This window comes from Xiphophorus couchianus, chromosome 22, assembly GCF_001444195.1.
Source record: "Xiphophorus couchianus chromosome 22, X_couchianus-1.0, whole genome shotgun sequence".
Lineage (NCBI taxonomy): Eukaryota > Metazoa > Chordata > Actinopteri > Cyprinodontiformes > Poeciliidae > Xiphophorus > Xiphophorus couchianus.
In genome coordinates this window covers 623,076-649,803 of record NC_040249.1, presented here as the reverse complement: position 1 = coordinate 649,803, position 26,728 = coordinate 623,076, and the positions used below count along the sequence as shown (strand labels likewise).

Sequence of the window (26,728 nt, the reverse complement as noted above, 5' to 3'; positions counted from 1 at the left end):
ATTGTGTTGTGTTTTTACCTTTAGAAGAGTACTGACAAAGATTTCCACAGATTTGTAAGCTGTTGAGATAATTAGGCAATAGAGCTTAGTCGTTCCTACTGGACAGTGATATTCTTCTTAGCTGCAGAATTGGGCATTAGGTGTTCTGTTAGTGACACTCCCACTGGGTTTGGATCAAACTTTGCAGGAAGTCATGAAACTTCCTGAAGCGTCATGTGATATTTTTTTCTGTCATGTGAGACGAGTTATTTGGTATTAATTTTGACACAGAACAGCATCAATAAACAGCTTTTTATTGAGGCTGTTTGAGGATGCTCTGATATAAAACTATGGGCTAATATCAATATCCAAAATTAATATTGCTGAAAAGCAATTGATATTTACCAAATATTTATATTGATATTTTCCTGCCCTTTAGACATCGTGAAGCAATGGGAACAGCACTGACACTGCTCTGTTTCAGTGAAACATCCCACCTGTACAGCATCACTATCACTGTCATATGTCCAAACAAATACCACATGACCAACGTTCTCCACCTCCAGAAACACTTTCACAAATGGCAGAAAAATGAAAATGAATGTTGGGTTATTTTTATGATCCCAGATCCACAGGTCATGACTGTTTTGTCTTAGACCCGCTCCTGTTGTAGGACGATCCAGGTACGATGTTCTAAGACTCAGAAAGCTGCTAACTCTGATGTTTCTGTGTTTGCAGCTTGTCTTTTTCGCTTCAACTTTCTGTCACTGGTTTACTTCCTCTATCTACTGCTGCTGCCATGGTTCCTGTGCCCAAACAAATACACAGTGAGAGGTAAGATTATGTGTGTGTGTGAAGAGGTTCAACGTCTGTCTGTCTGTTTGCTTTTACTGAAATGCCATCTTTGGTCTGCAGCTTGACGTTCAGGAGGCATTTTGCCAGAGCTTAGGTTGGGTGCATTCACAAACATCATGCTACACGCTAAAAAAAGAAATGCTCAAATCTTCAGCTTACCGCATGCCTTCTTTCTCAGTGAGGAGAAAGAAGGCATGTGCGAAAGTATTCGCAGCGCTTCACTTTATCCACATTTTATGTTGCGGCCTTATTCTAAATTGTATTAAATTAAACTCTTATTTCAAAATTCTAGACACAAATACCTCAATATGACAAAGTGGAACATTGTCTTTCAGTGTCTGGTTAATTTATTAAAAATAATCACATTAACATAAGTATTCACCGCCTTCACAATATTTTATTGATGAAGCTCAACAAAGCTGATCATCCCTGAGATGCTTCTACAATTTAAATAGAGTCAACCTGTGATAAATTCAGTTGATTGATTTTGATTTGGAAAGGCCCACCTATCTGTGTAAGGTCAGAGGTCAAGCATAAAAGTAAAGGAATAGTCTGTAGATCTCTGAAGCTGGACTGTCTTTAGGCACAAATCTGGGGAAGGATCCAGTAACATTTCTGCTGCTTCAAGGTCCCAGTGACCTCAGCGACCTGCATCACTGGTCAGTAGAAGAACTCTGAAAGTAGCAGGACTCTTCCTGGAGTTGGCTGGCCGTCTAAACCGAGCCATCAGGGAGACTGAGGCCTCTCTGAGGAGAGAAGAGAACCTCCTAGAAGGACAACAACCTCTGTAGCACCAACCAGGCCTGCATTGTAGAGCGGCCAAATGTTTTTTTGTCTGTAATAAATTTGCAAAAAAATGTTGAGGAAAGAGATTAATTTGATACAACCTGGAATAAAATGTAACAAAATGTGGAAAACGTGAACCGCTGCGAATATTTTAAGATGCACTTTACAGTCGATTTGTAAATCTAAATCAAACGTGTCTATGTTTTAATTGTTTGCAAAGATTAGAGTGACATGCAGAACATCTTGACTGTAAATGTTGCAGGATATTTTAACTGTGTGAGGAGTGTGACTTTGTTTTTTTTGTTGTTTCACATTATAGCCAAGTTCATCATAAAACATATAGATCTACTCCTTTAACACTCCAAAGCATAAAGTGATTTATTAATGATATTTCCATGGCTTGAGTTCAGAGGATTGTCACAACTTGGTAATGCCATGATGATTCACTGCAAGACAAAGAGCTGGATTCTCCTTTGAATGAAATTAAATAAAGCTGCAAATGTATTATTTGATGTCTGGATATTCCCATTTGACTTGTTGTTTTATTTGGGGAACATTTACATTTAAGAGACAAACCAGCTTGCTATGAACCAGTTTTTAAATAGGAGTTTTAGACATGTTGTTTGTCCAAAGGCCAAACATAATCTTTGAGAGACCTTCAGCTCATGATCACTTTGAAAGAGTACAAGAAAGCAAACCAGAACATTAGAGTCTGCTGAGAATGAGGCCAGTATGTAAAGTGAAGGACTAAGGCGCACAGTCAACCAAAAGAGGCTATAGAGAGAATGTTGGACCTGGAACTCTCCTTTGACCTGACTAAGAGACAGCGTCTGACTCAGTAATCCTCACAAGATGTTCAATCACCAGGTGATGCAACACAAATTCAACCAAAGGGAGGAGCCGGCGCAACACGGTGGGGCAAGAACGCATCATCACTGCCTCAATAGTACTGAGTCTCATCGATAATCCCTGACAATCTGAAGACAAAAACACAACATGGACAATACCGTCTATACATCTAACTAGAAGATATGAGTGCAACTGTATGGACAATACCTACTGATACCATCACAGTCCACAACCTGGTGCACATCACAGTAACCATGATCCTTGAGATGCTTCACTTCAAAATGAAAACCACTAGAAGCCATGGAGAGAAGCATCCCTGGATCTAAACCCACACATATCAGCTGACTGTCTGAGCAACAGAAAGGTGCGGTTCAGACACATCCTCCACTTTGACCGTACTGGAGGCAGTTCTAGTTCTGTGTAGGCAGAGGAAACAACAGAGCCAACAGGTACACATCTAAAACACGCAGGGCAGAAGCCTCTCACGACACCGATTGGCATGTTCTGCTGCAGAGCGTGCCAGGCTCACACCTCTGACTTCTTCCCTCCAGAGGTACAATAGCAAAACAGGGAGCAGGAAAATAAACAGGATGTTCTCTCCCTCACCATCCACTTTGTTCTCAGAGTGAGTATGTAATGGCATGATATTAAGCCCACCTACAGGCCTTTGAAGAGTCTCAGAGATATAACGTTTTTGCCACAGAAGGTTCAGACACTACACATACACGGTACATACATGCAACACTTTGACCTACGATGGACTGGCGACCTGTCCAGGGTGAACCCCGCCTCTCTCAGCAAATGAATCAATCACACGATCTCACATAAACAGGTTGACCAATCAGCAGTCAAAGAGACGATTCTTGCTGACAAACTGAAACAAATAGACTCTGGCCTGAACCACTTCAATAACCTTACCAATGTAAAAGTGGTTAATTCCCAGAGGAACACACGAAAAACCAGACGAGCTAAAATCACATATGGCAATAATCCGTTCTGGACATCCCACTAATAAATAACAATCGCGAAGAAGTTGTACAGAAGTCAGTAAGGCAGGCAGTGGGGAGTCATCTCTAGAAGGTATAAGTAATCAATATGTAATAATGTTACACACATGTTGTGCCAACCTGCATGTATAATATTTTGGCCAAAGAAATTTTGAAAGTCAGTGATTTTAAGGATGTTTTCACACCTGATAGTTCAATATACTCAGTTCCATTGGAGAGCAAAATTGCAACATTTGCCACATTTTCAGCTGGTGCAGTTCTGTTTTACACTAAACTGTGTCAAATGATCCAAACTAGCTGGAAAACCTGTTCCCCTCTTTGCCTGTGTTAGTGAAGAACCAAGAACTAAGACTGCTGATCATTTTGGCCAACTTTGAAGGAAGCAACAAAAAAACCTCTGTAAAACTCTGTAGTGCTAGACTCACTTGTTTGTTTTGTAGTTACCCAGAATGCCTTGTGCTGTAGTGCGCTGCTGTTTTTGGAGCGGTCTCTGGTCCGCTTGCATCCACCATATGCATTCAAACTGCACCAGAGTTCACTTCAAACAAGCCGAGACCGAGGTTTGTATGCGGACCAGAGTTCGCGTTTATGGTTTGCATCGAGTTCGGTCACGTATTCACACCTTCCCAAACAAAACAGACTTTCTATACAAATGAACTAGACTTTGATTAAAGCGGACTAAACTGGGCTGGTGTGAATGCACCATAAGACAAGTTGATTACAACTTGTCTTATGGTGAACTGCTGATCATTTTGGCCAACATAGACGACATAACAGCAAATATTCTACCAGCTGCTAATGAAATAGCAACAGATTTCCAGGGTGGAAGTGAAGGAGCAGAAGGAGTCATTTACCTCTGACACACTGAGAAAGTGACTGAAACACTGAAATCCTCCTAGTGGGTCGAAAAAGCAGGACTGAAGGATTGTACAGAGGCACTAATCATGGCAGCTGCACAGAGCTGCACTACTTGGTAGGATATTATATTTCAAGTGTTGAGCTTTTGAACTGCGTATCAGTAATATACTGTAGTTAGATGATCTGTCCTTGATGTCCACAGCCAATGTGCTTAGTGATAGCGATGCTAAAGGTCACGGAGAGTGGTGGAGACAGTAAATAAGAATAAAGAAATGGTTGAGAAAATGTGGGTTTATAATGAGCAATTTTCAGCAACAATGTCACTGTTGTATGATTTCCTGATACCCTGCAGTCATGCAGCACTCAGAGCATCTATTGCAGCTTTTAATACTTGCTTGCAGATTAAACTCTGTTTCATTTTTTTTTCTGTTTCCTGTCTTTCAGGTCACACTGGTCGCTTTATTAAAACAGTATTTTGCACCAGTCTGCTGTTTGTTCTGGCTCATATCTGTTTCCAGACAGTCCTGTACACGTACGCTCCCCTCAACACTGCAATAGGATATAACTGTTCACAATGGGAGACCATAACCAGACACATCGGACTGTCCAGGTGTGTGTGTGTGTGTGTGTGTGTGTGTGTTAGACACCATAAACAACTACTGTAGAGTAAATTATTAAAGGTACTGATGTTTTGTGCTGACTTCATATGCATGCGTGTTGCAGGCTTCCCTTGGAGGATCCATGGAATGTGCTCCGTCTCCTGTGTCCGGATGTAGGAGTGTGTGTGGTGTCACTTGTTACTATTGTCCTCTGCAGCAGATTGGTCAGGAACAGAGAAATGGTGGCTGCAGCCAATATAACATCAGTAAGTCTCTGTATGGTGTGTGACGGCCTATTTAAGAATAATAGAATGCAAATATAAAAGAAGGTAAATTATGTTAAATAGACCGCTGTTCACTTTTTAAAAAGCCTTCATAAAATTCACAAGATTCGACCCATTTACTCTGATTATTAAAACCTTTGTGAGGCTTTGGGAGGACCAGAGTGAAACACATGACTTATTTTGAATTAAGGATGCACTGACCCACTTTTTACACTTCCGATACCGATACAGATATCTGAGGTTTAGTATCGGCCGATGCTGCAACAGAGCTGAATTGACATAACATTTATTTTCTTAAACACAGACATAAATATACTGACTTACAAATTTATTTGATAACTCTGCACCAATACAGCACACTTAAATAAATAATAAAGTATGACGTCGCTCAGAGCACAAAGCATAGAATTAGACTGAACAGATCTGCCTTTATGGATCAGACACGTTGTCTAGATTTTTTTTTCCAATAGCTGGACCGATACAGGTATTGATCGGTGCCACTCTAGTTTAAATCGTGGTCATATTAAAAGTGCAAACATCCAGGATTCTAATTTAAAAGAACCCTTCAGGACGTCAAAGGAACACATTTAGTGAAGGTGTGTCCAGCCTTCCAACTCACACAAACATCAGTCTGACACTTGGTTACGAAAAGGACCCAACATTTCTACAATCCTCCTCAGCTGGTGCTTAAGATCTGCATAAGAACCGGCTGATATTTGATTCAGTCTTGAAGCAGAAACGTTGCAGTTCAGACCCAGAGGGTTCTCAGGATTTCTTTCTACAGATTGGTTTCTGAACACTGCAGAGGCTGGAAGGCCCGGTTGTTCTGTTGGAGCCGGGCCCGCTGCTGTCCTGCTGAGAGTGGACTGCTAATGCTGCAAACACATTGATTTAGGAACCATGTGTCAAACATGAGGAGGGTTACTCACTTTACCCTTCAGCAGCCACAACCTTTAAATTAACTGCTGTAGCTTCACTTTCTTATGCAACTGAACTCCTGTTAAAGTGTAACAGCACCAACAACTAGCTGGATGTTTTATTGACTATAGTAAAATCAGATTTTAGTCCATATAAAATCACTACATTAGAGCAGAGCTCGGTCATATTTTATGGCTCTCAGTCTCGTCTCTACTATGATTGGTTGAATTTTTGTCTCATCTCAGAGGTAACTAGCATTATGAAACTTTTCCTCCCACTAAATAGCTGGAAGAGGAATCTGCAGACACAACAACAGAGAACGAGGAGGAGGAAGAGTCATCAGTTGACGAAGAGGTGGAGGAAGAGGAAAGGTCGTCCAACGGTGACCCTGACGAGGTTTCCACAGCAACCAGAGCCAAGCAGCGGGCAGAAGGTCTCAAAGTCAAAGTGCTGAAAATCCTGCGGGATCTGGGCAGAGTCACGGTGGTCGTCCTGCTGGGTTTGGCGGGTAAGGTCTGCTCCATGTTACGTTTCCATCGCATGTCACCACTTCTCGGTGTTCTCGCTGAACAACTGACTCATTACTCTGCGTAGCTTACCTGGACATGCAGTTCTCTGACAGTGAAAGCTTTACAGCGAGTAATTTAAAAGGATGTCCATATATTGCCCTTTGACCTCTGGAGACGGGCACAAGTCCCCTGCCCTGCATTCAACAGCTTGAGACAATAAGATCAAATGAAATCCGGTGATTGTTACATGTTCAGTGAGTGAATGTCTCACAGTACAAAGGCATTGTTTTTTAAATTTTTTTAAAGTTGGAAGAGGTCGCCAACTTTCTGCAGAATCAATCACTGCAGACCTCAAAACTTCATGTGGCCTTCAGATGAGCTCAAGAACAGAGTACAGAGAGCTTGGAATGGGTTTCCATGGTGACCAGCTGCATCCAAACCATACATCACCAAGTGCAATGCAAAGCTTTGGATGCAGTGATGTAAAGCATGCTACCACTGAACTCTAGAATAGTGGAGTGACAAATCACACTTCTCCATCTGGCAATCTGATGGATGAGTCTGGGTTTGGTGGTTGCCAGGACAACAGTACTTGTCTGTGTGTATTGTGAAAAGTGTAAAGTTTGGTGGACGGGGGCTTATGATATGAGGTTGTTTTTCAGGAGTTGGGTTTGGCCCCTTAGTGCCAGTGAAAGGAAATATCAATGCTTCATCATACCAAGACATTTTGGACAATTCCATATTCTCAACTTAGTGGGAACAGTTTGGATCTGGTCCCTCTTCTTCCACCATTGCTGTTCACCAGTCCACAAAGCAAGGTCCATAAAGACATGCATGGCAGAGTGTGGTGTGATTGAACTTGACTGACCTGCACAGTCCTGACCTCAACCTGATATAACACATTTGGGAGGAATTACAGTCCATTCCATTAGACTGTAATGGAATGGACTCCTCATCCAACATCAGTATCTTACCTCACAAATGCACTTCTGGAAGAATGGTCAAAAATCCCCATAAACACTCTTAAACCTTGTGGACAGTCTTCAGAGAAGAGTTGAAGCTGTTCTAGCAGCAAAAAGTGGACCAACATCATATTGAACCCTGTGGGTTAAGAACAGGATGTCACTTAAGCTCATATGTGAGTCAAGGCAGGTGAGCGAATACTTTTGGCAATATAGTGTATGTCTTAAGATTTCCTTTCATATTTGGAGGGTTGTCACAGAAAAGGATTAGCTCTGTCAAACAGGTCAGCTCTATCAATGGCTGTAATGCTACAAAGCAGATCAACAAGTACTTTCCAAAAGCACTGTGTTTAAAAGTTTCCTACACTAAATGACTCTGTTAACTAATACTTGGTACTAATAAAAAGTGAGTGGCTGCTAATTTACTGATATGAGCCCCAGCTCACTGGAAAACTCTAAGTTAGCATTAAAAACAGAAGGATCTAACCAAAGCTATTTCCCATCCATTTTTATAAAAGGCCAGTAGCTTCCATCCTTCTACATCCAGGTACAGCAACCAATGAAAAGGGATTCTAGAAACAAGCTAACATGGAAACACAGACTCAGAGCGAGAGAGAGAGAGAGAGAGAGCTGCAGAGGCATGTTGGCTAAATGAAACCTTAGCTCCACTGGCAGCTCAACCATGGTTATAAACAGCAGGTGTGTGTAACTGCTGGAGCTTAGATGGAGCATGAGACCAGGGCAGCAGTCCAATAATGCATAGTGATGTGCATTAGCAGCAGATCCTATAGGCTCAGTGGCCTTTATGTCAGACTGAGTCTGCAGGGATCTTCCTTTAGATCCCTGCAGACTGCTAGCAGACTGTTGGCAGACTACTAGCTAACTTTTAGAAGACTCCTGGCAGACTGTAGGCTAACTGAAAAAACCTGATCCTCCTGAAAAAAGAAAACAGATGATCCAACTTTTTTTTAAAAAGTTAATTTGCTACAAATAATCAAATGAAGTTTATCCAAGTACATATATTAAGTTTATTAAGTGGTCATGTTAAGTAAAAGTAGGTTTGACAAACTTAATTCAGTTACTTGTATTAAATTGACAATTTTAAAAGTGTGAGCTCCATTCTCTGTGTTTGTGTCATTGTCTGTCTGTAGATGTTTAACATGTCTCTTGTTCTTCCCACCCCAAGGCATCACGCTGCCCTCTGCCTTCTCAGCACTTTACTTCCTCCTGTTCATTGGTGTGTGCACATGGTGGGCGTGCCATCTACCCATCAGCCACCTGGGGTTTAATGCACTGTGTGTGATGGTGGGCTTCTTCGCTGCCGGCCACCTGGTCTGCCTGTACTTGTACCAGAGTCTGCTGGGCCAGGGCCTCTTCCCTCCACACAGCCTGTGGGCCAGGTGAGCCTGCAGCGCAACACGTTGCTAACTACTATTTCCTTTAAAATTTAGAAAGATCGAAGCAGAAAAACTCTTACTTAAATTTATGATTCACCTGGGTTCCCAGGTTTTCTGGTTCTACAGGCTGGTTGGAAAAAAATACTGCAGAATCCCTTAATTAGACTAGACCGTCAACTAGGCAGAATGTATCACTCATCTGAGTGATTGGAAGCATTATGCTGATGGATGATTCACACTGGCACCGAGGTTATTGCGTTAACTAAACGTAATTAAGAAAAACACAAACTGAAGTTGAAAAAATTGTTTTTGTTAACTGAAATGAATAAAAACGGTAATTAATGAGAAGAAACTCTTAAATGGTTCTGTCATGCGTTTATAAACCTAAAACATACTGAAATTAGAGATATAATATAATTTGCTTTCATGTTTGTAGGTCTATTTTTATTTGGAACTGATGTGAAATAGATTTTTTTTACAGTCTGTTTATGTCAACTGTTGGCAAATTAGGGCAGTTCATAAACCGCCTGGTAGTACTTAGTCCACAAAATAGCGACTCCAAAAGCTGAAAGAAAACACAAGTCAGTTGGTGGTTCAGCAATAATTGAATACATTTTTTTAAGATAATATTTTCTGTTGCATATTCGTCACACAAACCATGTATACTTAGTCACAATACAATACTTGACATTTTTGAATTCTGCACCTCAAAATGAGTCAGAGAATTAAAATCTAAAAATACTGCTGAAACTGAACTTAAACCTAACAATGTTAAGCTCATAGGAACTAATAAAAACTAATTAACACTAACTGAATTAGACAAACAAGAAGTCACAATGAAATAAATCTAAACTATAATGAGAAGCCCAAAACGATTAGAACCCTGGCAGATGCTTACTGAGGTTACATTTACAGCTTTTAAAGTTTTTCATTTGATTCTTCATTAGTTCATCCTGATCTGACTGTTAGCGCCTCATTCTCACATCTACTAATCCCAGCGTTCTTGATGCTTCTTTTTGTTATTTGTGATCACAGTGTTAATTATCTGGATTTTTCTCTGTCTGTGTTTCTGTCTAGACTGTTTGGTCTGAAGGACATCATCATACCCGGAAACTGCTCCACGCCTGATGACCTCATCCTCAATCCCAGCCATGATTGGCCGGTTTACGTCAACCCAGGAATCCTGCTGGTCCTCTACGTTACTGTGGCCGCGGTTATCAAATCAGGACTGCACGCTGCGTCTAACCAGGTACAAACGGCACCATTACGGATCCCACACCGGAACCTTCTAAGTGTTCGTGTTAAACATTCATGGTGAAAACATGGTGCTGGATGGAAAAGGTTTTGTAAAGACTCCAGAGAGTCCAAAGTGTTCAAAATGTGACTTGGGCACCGTTTGTTAAACTTGGCTAATAAGATAAGATAATAATACTTTATTGATCCCCAAAGGGGGGAAATTTTAACAAGTGTTTTCAAAGAAATAGTGACTCAGATCCTGTTGAGAACAGACTTTGGGTTTCTCTTGTTTTACATCCTAAAAGAACTTGTGAACTGAGTGGATCTCTCTCTGTTAATAAGACAAATGTGTAAAACCATTTTTGGCTCTACAATGATTTGCATTTCCCTTTCCAACAGAAAATCAGGCTACTTTATTTAATTAATTGTATGCTAAGTTTGCTGTTCAGCTGGTGAAAGAAAAACAAAACAAAAAAAAAAAATCAAAATTTTATGAATACTATTTTTAAATATAAATATATTTCTTAAATATTATGCATATTAAATAAATATCATTTTTCTAAAAAAAATATATTTTGGCTTCATAATTTTGGCCCATGTGACACAAAGTTTGGACACCACCGGTGTGGTCAGAGTGGGTCAGCGTTAGTGGTGACTGGTCCCTCAGCAGCCCAACCAGCCCAGAGTTGGTCAGAAAACAAGAAAATCGAGAAAAACTTCCTTTCTTAGTATTTCAAATTAAGTCTAAAGCACAGATACAACGGGTCAGGCTTAAAACTGTCTGGGATCATAATAATAGCATCAACTTGTCTTGCCATGCAATGCAAATGATCTTAATATTATAAGATCTTTTTACATTCTTAGTAAATGACACTATAATTATTTAAAACTCTCCAGAGTGTTGCTCAGGGAAGTATTTGTTCTCCCACAAGCACGTTGGCGAGAAGACAGTGCAGATGTCAAGAGTTCAAACAGCCTGGACAACAGGAAAGAAATGACCTTTGACCTCAATGTTTAAGAATCTAGCCGATTAGATGCAGAATCCTGAATGAAACAATCTCACAGGAGTTGTTCGGATGTCCCCAGAGTACCGGCAGTGTTTTCTGCTGGTTTGATGTTTTTTTTCTTTAACGTTGCTTTTCTTCCCAGCAGGAGAAAAGAAAAGCTTCAGCGGAAGAACTGGTTGAGCTAAAGTCTTGGAATCAACCAAAAGACGACTGCGAAGACGAGACACAGGTAGCGGCAGCTGCTTCTCTGTCAGCTACACTGATACGCAAAAGTATTCACACCCGAGTTACCACACACACACACACACACACCTCAGATGTTCTAGTCCCATTCTGCAAACACTGACGAACGTCTGGATGCTTGTGGTTCACCTGCAGACCACAGGGGTGTGTGGAGGTGGTTTGATTGTAAGGAGCAGGCTTGTATGGGGAGCGACAGGTTTTACCGCCGGCTGCATGTGGTTTCCCACGGCAACGAGGATCATCAGAGTCAGTGAATGTGGAAACCTCGCTGATTTAAGAAAAAGTTAAAAAAAAAGAAAAGAAAATAATTTTTGTTTATTCTGCAGTTTAAAACTGGCTGCTTGAACGCTACCTTGTTCTTCAGAGCCGAGAAAAGCTGTTCTTCAAGAGTTCACAGTGAATAACCATTCATCCTGTTCTGTCCTGATATCATAATTACAGACTGGAGCAGGTGTGTCAGACGGCTCTGATCGTTCCTCGTCTTGCCTCTGCCTAACATTGGGGGATTTACTGAGCCGCAGGGAGTCCTGTACCGCTGCATCCTGCATGATACCCCCAGGGTGCAAATGCTTTCACATCCCAGCGCCTCACCCAGTCTGACCTTTGACCAAGAAACACTGTGATGGATTCAGAGTAGGGCTGGGAATTTATCAAATTGTTCATCATTTATCCCAAGAATTGTGATATATTGTTGTGATGATACATTTTTAAAATAAGAGGGAAAAAAAAGTTTTTCCATTGAGAGTATCACAAAATATCAATAAATTTGAAAATATGATTAAATGGAGTATTTTAGTGATTTAAATCACACACCTTTATGTGTAGGGCTGTATAATTATATTGATTCTACGATATTTATTGATTTTATTTCACCCTCGGAAGGTATCGATTTTCCATCTGCGAGTATCGATACGTTAAACCACAGGGGTCCATAGGCTTATACCGTCTTTTTAACATGTCTGGTTTGTGACGGCGTAGCAGCAAGACTCCGCCTCCCCCAGTCTCACTTTCCACTTTTGCTTAAAGTGCACATTATAAACTACAGGCCAGGTTTTAAATTGTGTTAATAGGCCAAGTAAAACCGGAGTTATGCTAAAATAAGTAAACCATATTTTTCCGAATGTCAGAGAAATGTCAAAAACCGGCTTTTCTGGTTATGTGAAAGGGAATGAGCTTCCAAACGTAAACAACCGAAACGCAACATTAGATTCCTTTGTTTTTGGAACTCTCAAATCTTCAATAAATAATGATGGGCTGTATTTTGTTGCTAAGAAACAAAGTAAAGTTGCGCAAGAGAAGCGGAAAGGAGTAGCGGCGCGAACGGAGCAGATTGCAATTAATGCAAAGTTTGGATATTGGAGCGACTAGTGGCATCTACTTAGTAATTACTTTTTAGCTTAGTGGTTTCTGTTCTGTATATAAAGGATTATCTGAAGAATGAACACACAGCAGGCAGTGGCGCTCTGTTTTGAGCTGGAAGACGAAGAGGGGAAACCCGCAGCCGCAGTCTGGGCGCAGTGAGGATTTCTATGAAGACGATGGCGGATCGATCGTTCTTATTAGTAACTGACAAAGAGTATCAGAGATCCTGGCAGTCTGAGAGGCAGCTACTCAGAGATCAAGCAGGGGAATGGCGGCGCAGTGCAGCTGCAAGGAATCAATCACTACGGGGTGAGGCAGAGCCACTTCCCCAGCAGCTAGTAGTAAACAGCTTACAGCCACGGCTAACTCCAGGAGCCAAGGTAGAAAAGCTGTCACCATGTTTTTTTCCTGGAGTCCAAAAGACTTTTTATTTTACTCCAAAATGCATCCTCAATATGTCCAAAAGAAAATGTTCTTAGCTGATTTCAACTGTTTCAAATGACTGAAAATGTTCATATAATAACTTCATAGGCCACCACTTAAAAAAAATCTATTTCTTTAACTGCCCCTGCAGCTTACCCTGACAGCTAGTTAGTTTTCATTTTGTATGGAGGCTCAGATGGGACAAAAGAAGTTCAGTAAAATGAGCTAAATCCTGCCCTTCGTGATGAGCCACTCTTCTTACTCTGAGTCTTCTTTTCAGCACCTGCTGCTGCGGTCAGCTGGCTGAAACAAGGAGTCTACACTTGAACTGAATTTTGTTTGCTTGGAAATGGGTTTTAGTCAAAGAAAAATCTGCCTTCTGGTGCCTTCTGCACCAGAAGGCCTTCTGGTGCCAATACCAAAAGCAGTATTGGTATTGGTACTGAACATGCCAATGTTCAGTATTGGCCAACATAAGGTAAGCTTATGTTGGCCAATACTGGCCAATACTGGTGCCAATACTGAACATGTGTGCTCCTAGCAAAGGGAATCGTTTCCATACCTGATCTGTTTGTCTGCTGAGTTATCCACTAACTGGTTCCTAATGCTCAGTATTTGTATGGAACATTTTTTTTTATTGTTGAAAAAACATGTCAGGATTGAAAAGAGTTCATGTTTGACTGTTTGTTTCAGATCACCCTGGTGTCCAGTGAAGCAGAAGGTCCAGAGGAAACTACGGCTGGAGAACATCAGTCAGGTTCTCACATCTTTCATTCAAACCTCTTTTATTTCTAAAGAAGCTGCTGTAATTAACTTTTATATAAAAGTATTTTTAAAGTATATTTATTAAAACTGTCACTATGTTGTGACAGTGTGGTATGAGACTGATAATCTGTGGGGAAAAAATGAGCTCCCCTTGCCTTCTTCCAGTGCCAACTGGAAGCAACCAATCAGAGCCAGTCTTAGTGCTGTCTTTGCTAGCTGCTGCTAGCATAGGCCATCATAAATGCTAGAGCTAGTTAGCATGGCTTCCAATGACGGCAGATAAATGTTTTTCCTGTAAGTTGTTTCTCTGCTATTAGCACATTTAGCCACGAGAAACATGAGGTTGGTTGACAGCACTAAGACCCGCCTCCTGGCTCTGATTGGTTGTTTTTGGTTGGGGGTAGTGCATTTCTTCAGACGGCGATAGCAGCTCAAGGAGGAGGTGGAGGAGATCGAACTTTTCACAGATTATCTGTCTTATGTCATATTGTCATGACATGGTGACAGCTTTAACAAATATGTAAAAAAAATTTTTTTGAAAAGTTACATACTGCAGCTTTAAATCTCTAAAACATTTGATGAAGACTGGAAACTGGAACATCTCTGTGTCACTAAGTGGCTTCACTAGTTTCTATCTTAGCCTTATGAGCTGAGCTCTGCTCCACTAGTCCCACACAGGACACCAGGTATCACACCCAAACCCCAGTGGAAGTATTCATACTGACAGTTCGTTACAGATCTTCAGAGCCAATAAATCCAGTCACCTCATCTAAACTGATCCCACCAGCCTGTGTGTAATGCGTCTGGCAGAATGCTGCAGCTCTACTGCAGATCCATCATTATGTTTCAGTGGGTCAGGCAGGCTGCTGACTGACAGTGACTGATGGTGACGGGAGGCATTAGACAGAACTGAATCTGTTGGCCAGATGGACCCAGTGGATCCTGTTGTGATGGCTCATGTCATCAGCTATCACTCCCTCTGGAGTAGTTCTGAAGTCCAGCAGCCCCCAACCAGATCGTCCTGACGCCCCCTGTTCTCTTGTTGCAGGTGTCGCTGTGGCCCCCGGGGGACAGCTGAGCGAGAGCCCGTTCTTCCTGCTGGGACGGGTGGTCATGCAGCAGAGTTATGTCTGTGCTCTCATAGCCATGATGGTAACCATGACTTCCCACTATCAACATCAAGCATTGATCTTAGCTAATGATGTGGAGAACACAGCAGGCATCAGGGTTGTTGATTCTTTATTGTGACGGTTTGGATCTTTAAAGGGACAGTTTGGATCTCTCTGCTGTTCTGTGGAGCAGCAATGAGCTGTAAGTATCTTACCTGCAGTAGGAAACGCAACGTAACAGACCAACAGATTTGGTCGGTTGTGCTAAACTGACAGTTGGTCGGAGACCAACCCAGACCAAATCAGGTGGCTTTCATATAGAAACGCCTCCAATTTTTACTGTAGAAATATCTAAACCTCTGACACATTTGATTCATCTATCTCAGTACTTTTAAAAGCAGACCAGTTATTTATTCTAACGGCTGTTGTATTCCTACTGACCAGGTTTTCTGACTGAATATGCTGAACAAGTGTCTCTACAGAACACTGGTCTAGCTGTCCCTTCCCTCTGGCCCATGTTGACCCAGTGCGTGGTTCTCACTCAGCCTGTTTTGTGTCATCTAGGTGTGGAGCATCACCTATCACAGCTGGCTGACTTTCGTTCTGCTGCTGTGGGCGTGTCTCATCTGGATGCTGCGTTCCAGGTACCAATGACACCCGGGACTCAGGCCTTGTCCACACGTAGCCGGCTGCCTGATAAACCGATCGGTTTTTCTGCGATTCGGCGTTTTGACCTTCTGTTTATTAGTAGCACTGTTGTGTGGTGGTACGTTTTGTCCCGCGCTGTGTTGTTATTGCATAATGAGATATGTGTTAGATGTTCTGCTGAAACAGACGGCGGCTCAGGAGGTTGGGTTTCATTCTGCAACCGGTGGGTTGCCGCTTCGAACCCTCACTCTGTCCGTTCCTGTCATCATGTTCTTGTTCAAGGCATTTCACCCTACTTGCCTGCTGACATCTCCCTTCTGCCAGACTGTAGCAACTACCCATTCACACTGTTTGTGAATGGGTGAATGACTGAATGTAGTGGAAGCTGCTCTTGAGTCCCTAGAATTGATAATGGTACAACTGCAGGCCATTTACCATTTTTTCCTAAATTAGATTTAAAAAAAAAAAATTTCTGACCTCTTGAAAAAGTTTTATGTTTTCATGTTAGGTTTTCAAATCTCATACCTGCCTAAAATGACTGCTAAGTTTATATTTTTTCAAAGTATTCCAGTGTGTTTTGTTTGTGTGTGAGCCTGCATGAAGCTTCGGTTTCAGCTGAGTTTGTCTCATTTATGCAGACGCCATGCAGCCACTCTGTGCTCTCCGTTCATCCTGCTCTACGGCCTGGCTCTGTGCTGTCTGCAGTACGTCTGGGCCATGGAGCTGGAATCCATCCTGCCCACAAAGGTGGGGACCATGAGTCTAAGACAGCTGGGCCTGGACAGAGCCCAGTATCCCTGCCTCAGACTGGGAGCTATGGTAAGGTGTGAGCCGAGCCGGAGAACAGTTCTACGTTCTGGTTGGCAGATAAAGCAGAACCTGCACCTTAAATGGGCAGGATTATATTAAATCAACTTTAAATTGTGTTGTAATGTCAAAACCATATCTGGAGTGTTGCTTTGATTCCTTCATGCATGTTTGAGAAAGCCTTTAATCTCCATGGCAACCATTCAGTTGTACGTTACCTTCTAGGTGTGGCTTCTCCTCCGAGCTGCACTTTCCAAGCTTCCACCTCACAGAGCAGCACTCCCCATCTCAGCTCCTTCAGACTAGCCAGCAGCAGTTAGCAAATATCTGTTAGAACTGCTCACCAGCTGAGCTCATTACATGAGCTACTTCTCGGTGAAACGCTGGTAAAAATGTTAAGGGGTTAATAGAGAAGTAGAGTTTCAGAAAGAGCAGAAAAGGTTATTAAAGAGACAGAGTCCTGATTTCAAGGTTTTAAATTACAAAGTCAAAATTCTTTCAAGTCATATTTGATATATAGAGCGTTGTTATAACAGCTGATGGTAACAAAGCTGCTTGACTGTGCTATAAAATGGCACTGTGTGCCCAGAAAACACATAATTCTGTATGGGGGGATTTTTCTGTGCTCTTGGCTTTTGATGTTTCCCATGAAGCTTGTCAAGCACAGGAAGTGAATACATGAGGATTTTATTGAAAATCTAGCTGTGCCACATTATAATGCAACACTTCCTGACACAGTGTAGTTCCTGGAGAGGAGCTCCTGCAAGATTAAACCAATATGGGCACAAAGATGATACTTCAAAAGGGACAAAGGTGTTTCTATCATTAGACGAAAGATTTTTCAGCTTTTGATGTAAGACTATTGTTATAGAAGTGATTATTCTTCAGCCATTCTCCACAATTAGTTAAACCTCAAAGGTCTGGGCTGGTGCCCATCTCACAGTGTATTATTATTCCCTAATTTAAACTCCAGACCTACAGTACATGCACTGGACAGCAGAGAAATCGTAATGACTGCTTTCAATCGGTGAAATATTTATTCCTTGAGCTTTTTATTTAACGTTGATCCATCATTTCCCTGTTTCTCTTCCCAGTTGCTGTTTACCTTGACCTTCTGGCTGCTGGTGCGTCAGTCAGTGAAGGAGAACTTCAGGAGGAAGAGCAAAATGTCTACGCCCCTACAGGAAGTCACTACAAAAGGTAACGACGGTTCTAGAAACACACAAACAAACCCCGCACACCGGGTACTGTTGCATCATGTGAACTTTGACCCCCGGCTTTAAACTTTGTGCATTCATGCTGAGCCCAAATTTGAACAAAATCCTGTTTTGTAATCACAACAGCAATTGATGTAAGTTGGCCTTATAAGAAATGGACCAACATCATCATCATCATCTTAAGGACTAGTGAGATCACTGATGTTGTGATTAAACCAGACAAAGTTTCTAAAGGAGCAACAAAACCTACAGAGACACCGATGTTGCCAGCGCCTGTCTGTGTTTCTATGCCTCCTCACTGCAAAAACACAAAATCTTACAAAGAAATTTTGGTCTAGTTTCTATGGCAAATATCTTCATACAGTCAAAATAAGACAAAAGTAACTTACATTTTCACTTTACAGCAAGCTACAGGGAGCTTGTTTTTAGTCAATAATTCCTTAATATTGATGAAAAAGTAAATGTTCCATTGTCAGATTATTTCACCTGTAACACTGGAAAGGTTTCTCATCATAAGTGAAATAATATGCCATGGAGCTTGTAATTTTTCATCAACATTAAGGAATTATTGACTTAAAACAAGCTTGGATGTATTGCTGAAAAGTTACTCGTAAATCAATTTTTTCTTATTTCAAGTGTTCTCTAAGACAGTTGGACTAGAAACTGGACTGAAAATCCTTGGTGAGATTTTGTGTTTTTGCAGCGCTTAGAGTATTTACCTCCAGAGCGGCGCAATCGGCCTGTGCAGGCTGTCTATGCAGATTGCCACTTTACATTTTTAAGGCTGAGAAATTAAATCTTTGTAAAATGGTAAATGCTACGCAAATTAGCCTCCTCTCCCAGATTAATTTTGTATTGAAACTCTTAGTGATGGTTTTTGCTCTGAACAGGAAGTGGGCCCCAAAACTAGACTTTGCGTAAGGCCCTGTTCAGCCTCGGGCCGGCCCTGCTGGGGAGCTGGATTGTTGCACATAATCTCAAACGCATAACTGCATCATCAGTGACGACGTGTGCTGTTACAGTTTTCCCCCAAACGTTCCTCCCGTTACAAATGAACTATGTCACGAGGATTTACTTTTTGCTGGTTGTTTACCTTCCATCGCCTCTTTTTGTCTGGACCCTCGTCTTTCTCAGAACTGGGCGCTGGCAGTGAATCGGTGCTGAAGGTTCTGGGAGGGATGGTGATGAGCTGCTATGCCAAATACTGGATCTATGTTTGTGGAGGGATGTTCATCATGGTCTCCTTTGCTGGAAAACTAGTTGCCTACAAGATCGTCTACATGCTGCTCTTCCTGCTCTGCCTCTGCCTCTATCAGGTATGAACTTTTTTTTGTTGTTTTTCTTTTTACATAACTTATCAAATATTCTGTCTTCGCGGTTTTTGATGAGGCTACTGGACTTTTTTTAACTTGTGTATGTGGTGAATATGCAGTGGCAGATTTTCAAATGGCTCTCTGCCCAGCCGTACTCATAAATGTATAAAGTATATATTTGGTGTTGTATTTTATTCTATTTTTTGTGGTGGCACACGTACTGCTGCTTATTTACATATTCAAGAAGATAAGACAAATAAGAGGCGTAATTAATGCTCGATAACAAATTTGTTAGACGATAAATTGTCCCACAACTTATTGCGATAAATGATGATATTGTTGTTTTGAGACCATTTTCATGTAATAATGGCACAATAATGCAAGAACATGTTCTCAAGGATCAGTAAACTTTAAATTGTAATAAACACTTAAACACTGGAACTGAAAGACATTGGAAATATCCAAAATAAATAGAGGAAACAACAGAAACAACAAATAAAATGAATTATGAAGTCTCTGTATACAAAACTATCTTTCAAAAGAGGCTAGTTGAGACCAAAATACCAGACTGAATACTTTTATCATTCAGTTTTTGGTAAAAATGAAAGAGAAAAGAGAAAAACTATAAATCAAGCAAATGAAAATTATTGATATTCTTTGAATTTGTTATGCGATTAATAAATTTATTGTGATAGGCCTAGGCTTAATGACTGGACCTGAGTGAAGTTCTTCAAATATAACTAAATTGGTGTCAAATGTTTGTGCAGTAAAATTTTCGGTTTGTGTTGCAATCACTTTAAAGATATTAATAAAAAAAAAAGTTTCCAGATGTCATCATCATCATCATCATCATCATCATCATCATCATCATCATCATCATCATCATCATCATCATCATCATCAATATTTTCAAAGCAAAAGCAGCACAAACACAATTGTTGATTGGCTCCAAATTTGTTTGATTTTTTTTTTTTTTTAAACGTGAGCAGGGGAGCTGGCAGGGTGGTTGACCTCTGATGACCCTTGGATTTTCTTCTTTTTTTCTTCTCTAAGAGTTTTTGCGGTGCTAGTGGCTTGTATTTTTTGCGACAGTAGGCAGGGCGAGGAGAGGGGGGAGGACATGCGGCAAAGGTCGCCGGGACCGGGAGTCGAACCCGCGACGTCGAGGACTAAGGCCTCCAAACGTGGGGCGTGTTAACCCCCTGCACGCCCCAGGATTTTCTTTTTATCAATATCCTTAAAATTACCATCGAACATTCCATCACAGTATCATTATCACTTTACTTTTCCTTCCCTTAATTTCATTATTATTTTTTGTTTTGTCATAAAACATATGGCAATTTAGGCAATTGTCCTTCATTTTCTATAAAGGACAACAACCAAGTCGAAATAGACTGAGTCTATTGTGTATTTGCATATTTATTCATCCTCTGGACTTCAGGCGTTATTCTAGCTTATTGCAGCGTTAACAGAAAATCTGTACGGTCTGCATTTTGCAAGAGTCGATAAAAGGAAAGAAAACAAAATTTTGTCTGAGTTCCCCAATAGTGATGAAAAACAGAATATTCCCAGAAGAGCAATTATAAAAATACATCACAAAGGCCAGAAATGAAGAAGAGGAAGGCGAGAACTCGACTGCCGGAGCATTAAAAATAAAAATCAACATGTTTGCGAAATGTTGTGTTTTTCTAGTCACACATGCTGTCGCTTTTACTCCTCTCTCCACTGTTTCTGCTGCCAGACTGTTGTTATTGATGACATCTTGATCATAATGTAAGTAAAGGTAATGTGTTGTGTCTTCTATGTGGTTTGCATGCTTTGCTCATCAAACTGTAACCATACACCCATCCACTCCCCGGCCTTACACACACACACACACACACACACACACACACACACACACACACACACACACACACACACACACACACACACACACACACACACACACACACACACACACACACACACATTTACTGGGATAACAGGTTGGAGGAAGACCTGAGCAACATTGAAGTGCTTCAATCTAGAGTCTAAGTTTCGTAATGTTCACAGAAGACCTGTTTTGAGACCATTTTCAAGTAATATAGTGATAATGGCACAATAGTACATGTTCACCCTCTTAAAGATCAATAAACCTTTATGTTTTAAGGAATTCTTAACACTGGAACTGGTAGACATTTTAAATATCCCCAATAAAACATACACAAAAAAATAAAAATCTAAATAAAATGGAAACAACAAAAAAACCCAAAACCCACTTACAACTGAAAAGATAAATAAAATGGATTATGATGTCTGTGTAAACAAAATTTCCCTTCAAAAAATTTCAATCATTAAAATGGAAATGATCAAGCTCATTTCAAATTATCATTCAATTAATAGATTAACTGCTTATTAGTCCACAGTAAAGCTTTATAAATAATGAACAATGTCAGAAAGTTGGAACCACAGAGCCTCACTTCAGACTGTTCTGATGTGCTCCAGGCCCCTGAACTCACCACTTTAACATCTGAGAGCCCCTGCTGCTCCTGCTGACCCTCCCAGGTCACTCTGACCTGCAGAGTGACCATATACAGTATATACACACCCTGCATCTCTGGTATGCATACACACATCTTTATTTATTGCTTTATTTACTTTGTGTGCTGTTCTGTGTTGTAGTTTGATCTGTTTTTATGCATTTATTTATGAGCGTTCCTGCTTTTCATGGCTATACATAAAATCTGGTTCTGAATTATTGTCCTAGTAACATAATGGTTACATTAAAAAATGGAAAATTAATTAACCCATGTCTTTTTTTTATTAGATTTATTAATGAGGGTCCATCTTAAAATATGGTATGCGTTTATGGGGTAGGAGTTCATATGTTTCTTACTTCTTCCTTCTCCTTTTCAGGCATGTCAAGATTATTGTGGTACAAAAACATGTGTCGTTTGCATTCCTTGTTCATGTGTGTGATTTTCATACTGCCATCTTGTTCAAAAATAAAAATAAATGGGGGTAGTAAGATCTATGTAGAGGAGAACGACAGTTTATTTGTTTGAATGAGTTGAGCGGTAGATATTTCCATATCTGCTTATGTTAACGTGAAGCTTTGCTATCAGGCTGGAGTCAGGCTGTGGTCTGGAAGAAAGCAGATGTCTGGATTGGATCAGGGAAGATGTTTTGGGTTCATTCACAAATCTTTCTTTTGGAAACATAAGCAGATTTTTATAGTCCTTGTTTCTAGAAGGTCTCACTCTGATGCTGAGGTGAAAGCAGACTCGCTGCCTCCCCCTCCTAACCAAAGCCTCGTTCCCATTCTGCAGGTGTACTACTCTCTGTGGAGACATCTGCTGAAGCTCTTCTGGTGGCTGGTGGTGGCCTACACCATGCTGGTGCTCATCTCCATTTACACATACCAGTTTGAAGACTTCCCCGAATACTGGAAGAACCTCACTGGTTTCACAGATGGACAGTATGTGTTTAAACTCCAGGGCTGTATACTCCCAGCTACTGGTCATCCTTTGAGTTTAGATCTAGAGTGTTGGGACTGACCCAGTAAGGTCTGAGCTGATGTGGTGAATGTTCTGCCGGTTGTAGGCTGGCGGCCGTCGGCCTGGAGACGTTCGCTCTGTCAGAGCTCTTCTCCAGCATCCTCATCCCAGGGTTCTTCCTGCTGGCCTGCATCCTGCAGCTGCACTACTTCCACAAGCCCTTCATGAAGACCACAGACCTGGAACACGTTACCCCCAAACACAGGTACACACACCGCTGCAGCCCGCCCGGCTTTTCCTGGACCTCTCTGTGTGCAGTGCTATATGTTGTAGGCAGAGTTGTGGTATATGTTGTGGCTACATTAACCTAGTTAAATTTACTTGAGTAACTTTTTGGCAAAAACTGCGCTAGTTTACTAAGGTGCACTTTTTACTTTTGCTTGAGTAATATTTTCATAAAGTATCACGACTCTTAATTGGGTAAAATTTCTGGATTCTCTTCTCACTGTGACTAACTTCACTGAATGAAGAACAAAAATTCACCAAGCACAGACATACAACTGCAGTTTTTGGGTTGAAAATGTGTTGGTTTTTTTAGTCTGATTTTGCAATTATGTTATTTACATTAATTGCAGTGACTTGAATGAAATATTTTTGCAGAACATTTGCAGTACAATTCCACAATAGTGCAAAACAAGTGCTGTTGATTTTGTGATTGCTGGATTGGGAAAAGATGGAGGGAAAAGTGAATGTCGTTTGGCAGTAAAATACAAATTTCTTTGATATGATCAATCAAATAGTAGTTAAGCACACAGTTGCTGTCTTGAAGGTTCAGTTTGTCTCTCTGGAGTCAAGCTCCAGAGAGCTGTAGATGATGCAGCACAGACGACCAAAGACAAATATTGTAAAGGGTTGACCTCGCTTCAAGATCTTCCTTTTTTTGTTACCCACTCAACTTGGAGTTATAATGGTCGAATGTCGCTTGAACCTTTATGTTTGGTCCCCCTGACCAATCAGACATCTTTTTAAAAAGATCTTCTGCCTCCAGGAGGAAGAATAAAGAAAGAAGGGAGGAAGTCGGCTCTGGTAATGTGAGGGTAAACCCTGATGAAGAAGAACAAGAAGTAGAAGAAGAAGAACTGGTGGAAGACAATGATGAAGAATCCGAAGATGAAGGTGAATACTATTATTTTTTTCTTTGCATTTTGAGATGTAAATCAGCATGTTGTTATGCTATAGTATGGTTCTATTGGTATAATCCCCACATGTGACAGATATTTTTATAATGGTATTCACATCATTGGTACAGTTGCCGGGTAAAATCCAGGTACCTGAACTATAAATAACTTTCTTCATAAAAGATCAAGTTTAGCTTAGAAAACCTATTACCAACTGGAGCTAAACTGTACGATTTTTTTTTACAGTTATCATTTTGGTATGGATGTATAAATGACCTTGGAATTTATTATTAGAATGAATGAACCATATTTTTCTGTATGCTAAATAAATAATCATCAAATTCACATCCTGGCGTGATTGTTGATGGTCTCTGTTCTGTCTGTGAGGACTCTCCGTATTCAACGTAGTTTCTCCCTCATTCCAGAGTTGGTTCCCACTAAGTGGGGCCTGGTGATGGACAGGATTCTGGTTCTGTCCAGGAAGTTCACCGACATCCTTACTAAAGTCCAGGGGTTCCTTTGGAGAATTCTGGAGCTTCACATCCTCAAAATGGTGGCCTTTTTCTCCGTGTGGGTTGCGCTTGAAGAGGTAAATATAGAGAGAGTGACAGTTATGAGAACATGTTGTAGTAATGGCTGTAAATCCTGTTTCTGTGTGGCCCAGACATGTCAGTGAGGTTAACTGTGCTCATAAATAATACTTGGAGTCCATCTTCACTCTAAACTGACTCTTGATGAGTTTGTTTATGGAGGAATATAGATATATTCCTCCATAATATATCCTCCATTGCGTCGACTCAGCAACATTAGGCGACCTCTAGTGACCATGTAAGGAAGTGCAAGTGTTTACTATACGCGTTGTCTCGGTTACCGACAAAAGGGAGTGCTGCATGATGATAGGATTGTGAAAGTATGTATTTTAGCGCAAGAACAAGGCAGTTTGGATTTCCCCTCCCATACCTAGAAGTGCCTCCTCTTTATCTGAAAGCAGTTGCACAACCGTGGCCAGGTCAGGTGCTCTCACTGAGCGACTCTGGCAGCAAATATGTGGAGGAATTTAACACTTAAGAATGTAGCTGTTCCAGGGTTTTAAATCAGAGTCATGTTACCTGATGCTGTACTAAGTGGCTTTGTCTCAGAGTGATAACTCTTATCTGAGTGCATTTGAATTTGTAACACACTGGTATTTATTCAAACACTTTGGCCAAGGACTAACAGAAGAATGTCACAGTTGGATGCTCCGACATTATGATGAACACACACATCAGACCTCGCTTTGCTGACGATAACCTGGGCTAACTTTGAACTTCTAGAAGGGCCTCGTCAAAGACGACCCGATTTCAAATTGGTGGGCTACCGATAAAAGTTAGTCTTATGTCGGAAAACCAACTTCTTCTGCCGAGAAGATTGGTCAAATATTTACCCAGAATTATGTCACATCGTGTTGATGGCTACAGTAAATGCCGGGTGAGGGTGCAGCCTACTGACAGTTTTATAGCACTGTGGGTTTCACAGTGTTAGCATGTGAAGGAATCCAAAATAAATGAAAACTTGCGCATCCAGCTGTTGTTTGCAAAATTCCTTGAAGTTGTTTGTTGTATTTTTATTCCCTGCAGAGAACTTGTGTATTCTGGTATATATAAATGATGTTAAAGTTCTGATTCCTCTTGGACAGTGTGATGTAATCTTTGCCGTCTTTCTTGTCCCGTCTGAAGCCATCGGTGATGAACCTGGTTCTGGTGGTGTTGTGGTCTCTGGCGATGCCGTTTAGCCGCTTCAGGCCCATGGCCTCATGCCTGTCCACGGTCTGGGTGTGTGTCATCATCGTCTGCAAGATGCTGTACCAACTTAGTGTGGTCAACCCCACGGAGTACTCCTGCAACTGTAGCATGGTAAGACACACCTCGGCTCCAATGAACGCAGCAACCTGGTGTCATTGGCTCTGTTCTCTGTTGAAGCTTTAGCTCTAAGTTGCGTATGTTGCTGTGTGTCTTTAATCTCTGATAGCCGCTAACAAACACAACCAACCTCCTACCAGAGGAGATGATGAACTCCACACTTTACAAGGAGCCTATAGATCCAGCCAAGTGGTTTGGCATAAGGAAAGATGCGACTGCTTTGGGGTACAGCAAGGTAAGGCCAATTCTCATTTCCCCATAACTGATTCTGTTGTGTTGTGGATTTTTTGATTCTTTAAATAATCACTATTAGATCAGATCCTTCCTCTGATCTGTGCTTAAAGCACAATCTCTCTGTCTCTTTGTCAGTGTGAATGAAAACATTTCCAAAACTCCCATCTTCCAGTTTAAAATGGAAGATCAAACATCGGATGTCATTCTGACATGGTTTGTCTGTCATATGTTTGTTCCAGAATCATCTGATCGTGCTGATGCTGCTGGTGTTTGAGGCTACAGTGTATCGTCACCAGGCTCACCATTATCGGCAGCTCCTGCGATCCCCTCCCGCCATACTGACTCTCTTCCCCTCTGCAAAGAGAGACACTTTGGACAACGGCCTCGTTCCGTGCTTGAAGTACCTGCTCAACTACGCCTTCTACAAGTTTGGGTTGGAGGTGGGCCATTATCGCATCACATTTTCACTGCACTGCACTTCTGTCATGCTTCAAATGCATTTTAATCTTTTAAACTCTCCCCCTTTTCCTACAAAAAGATATGCTTTCTGATGACCGTGAATGTGATTGGTCAGCGGATGAACTTTTTGGTCATAATCCATGGCTGCTGGATGGTCGCCCTGCTGGTGAGGCGGCGGCGAGCGGCGATAGCCAAGATCTGGCCCAAGTACTGCCTCTTCCTGTCCATCTTCATGATCTACCAGTACCTGCTGTGTGTGGGCATTCCTCCTGCTCTCTGCATAGGTGAGTGCTCCGAGGATGGAAGAACAGATGGTTCTGCTCATTTCAGGATGAATTTTATAATAA

The 26,728-nt window shown here is 41.3% G+C and overlaps 1 protein-coding gene across 4 annotated transcripts in view; it reads left to right on the top strand.

Moving 5' to 3' along the window:
- Window positions 1-26,728, top strand: part of piezo1 (piezo type mechanosensitive ion channel component 1 (Er blood group)) — a 70,778-nt gene that overhangs the window by 19,106 nt on the left and 24,944 nt on the right. For 2 of the 4 annotated variants that reach the window (XM_028006295.1, XM_028006293.1), the window contains exons 2-22: window positions 718-813; window positions 4,779-4,944; window positions 5,058-5,199; window positions 6,421-6,643; window positions 8,793-9,006; window positions 10,081-10,252; window positions 11,389-11,475; window positions 13,968-14,031; window positions 15,088-15,191; window positions 15,713-15,792; window positions 16,435-16,615; window positions 17,698-17,803; window positions 18,955-19,136; window positions 22,445-22,593; window positions 22,719-22,877; window positions 23,661-23,788; window positions 24,216-24,379; window positions 25,506-25,682; window positions 25,798-25,923; window positions 26,162-26,362; window positions 26,461-26,665. In XM_028006295.1, the coding sequence (XP_027862096.1) occupies window positions 718-813; window positions 4,779-4,944; window positions 5,058-5,199; window positions 6,421-6,643; window positions 8,793-9,006; window positions 10,081-10,252; window positions 11,389-11,475; window positions 13,968-14,031; window positions 15,088-15,191; window positions 15,713-15,792; window positions 16,435-16,615; window positions 17,698-17,803; window positions 18,955-19,136; window positions 22,445-22,593; window positions 22,719-22,877; window positions 23,661-23,788; window positions 24,216-24,379; window positions 25,506-25,682; window positions 25,798-25,923; window positions 26,162-26,362; window positions 26,461-26,665 (3,126 nt within the window). Of the gene's footprint in view, window positions 1-717; window positions 814-4,778; window positions 4,945-5,057; window positions 5,200-6,420; window positions 6,644-8,792; window positions 9,007-10,080; window positions 10,253-11,388; window positions 11,476-11,916; window positions 12,123-13,967; window positions 14,032-15,087; window positions 15,192-15,712; window positions 15,793-16,434; window positions 16,616-17,697; window positions 17,804-18,954; window positions 19,137-22,444; window positions 22,594-22,718; window positions 22,878-23,660; window positions 23,789-24,215; window positions 24,380-25,505; window positions 25,683-25,797; window positions 25,924-26,161; window positions 26,363-26,460; window positions 26,666-26,728 lie in introns of those variants that run through there. The other 2 variants (XM_028006294.1, XM_028006296.1) reach the window with 2 other exon arrangements.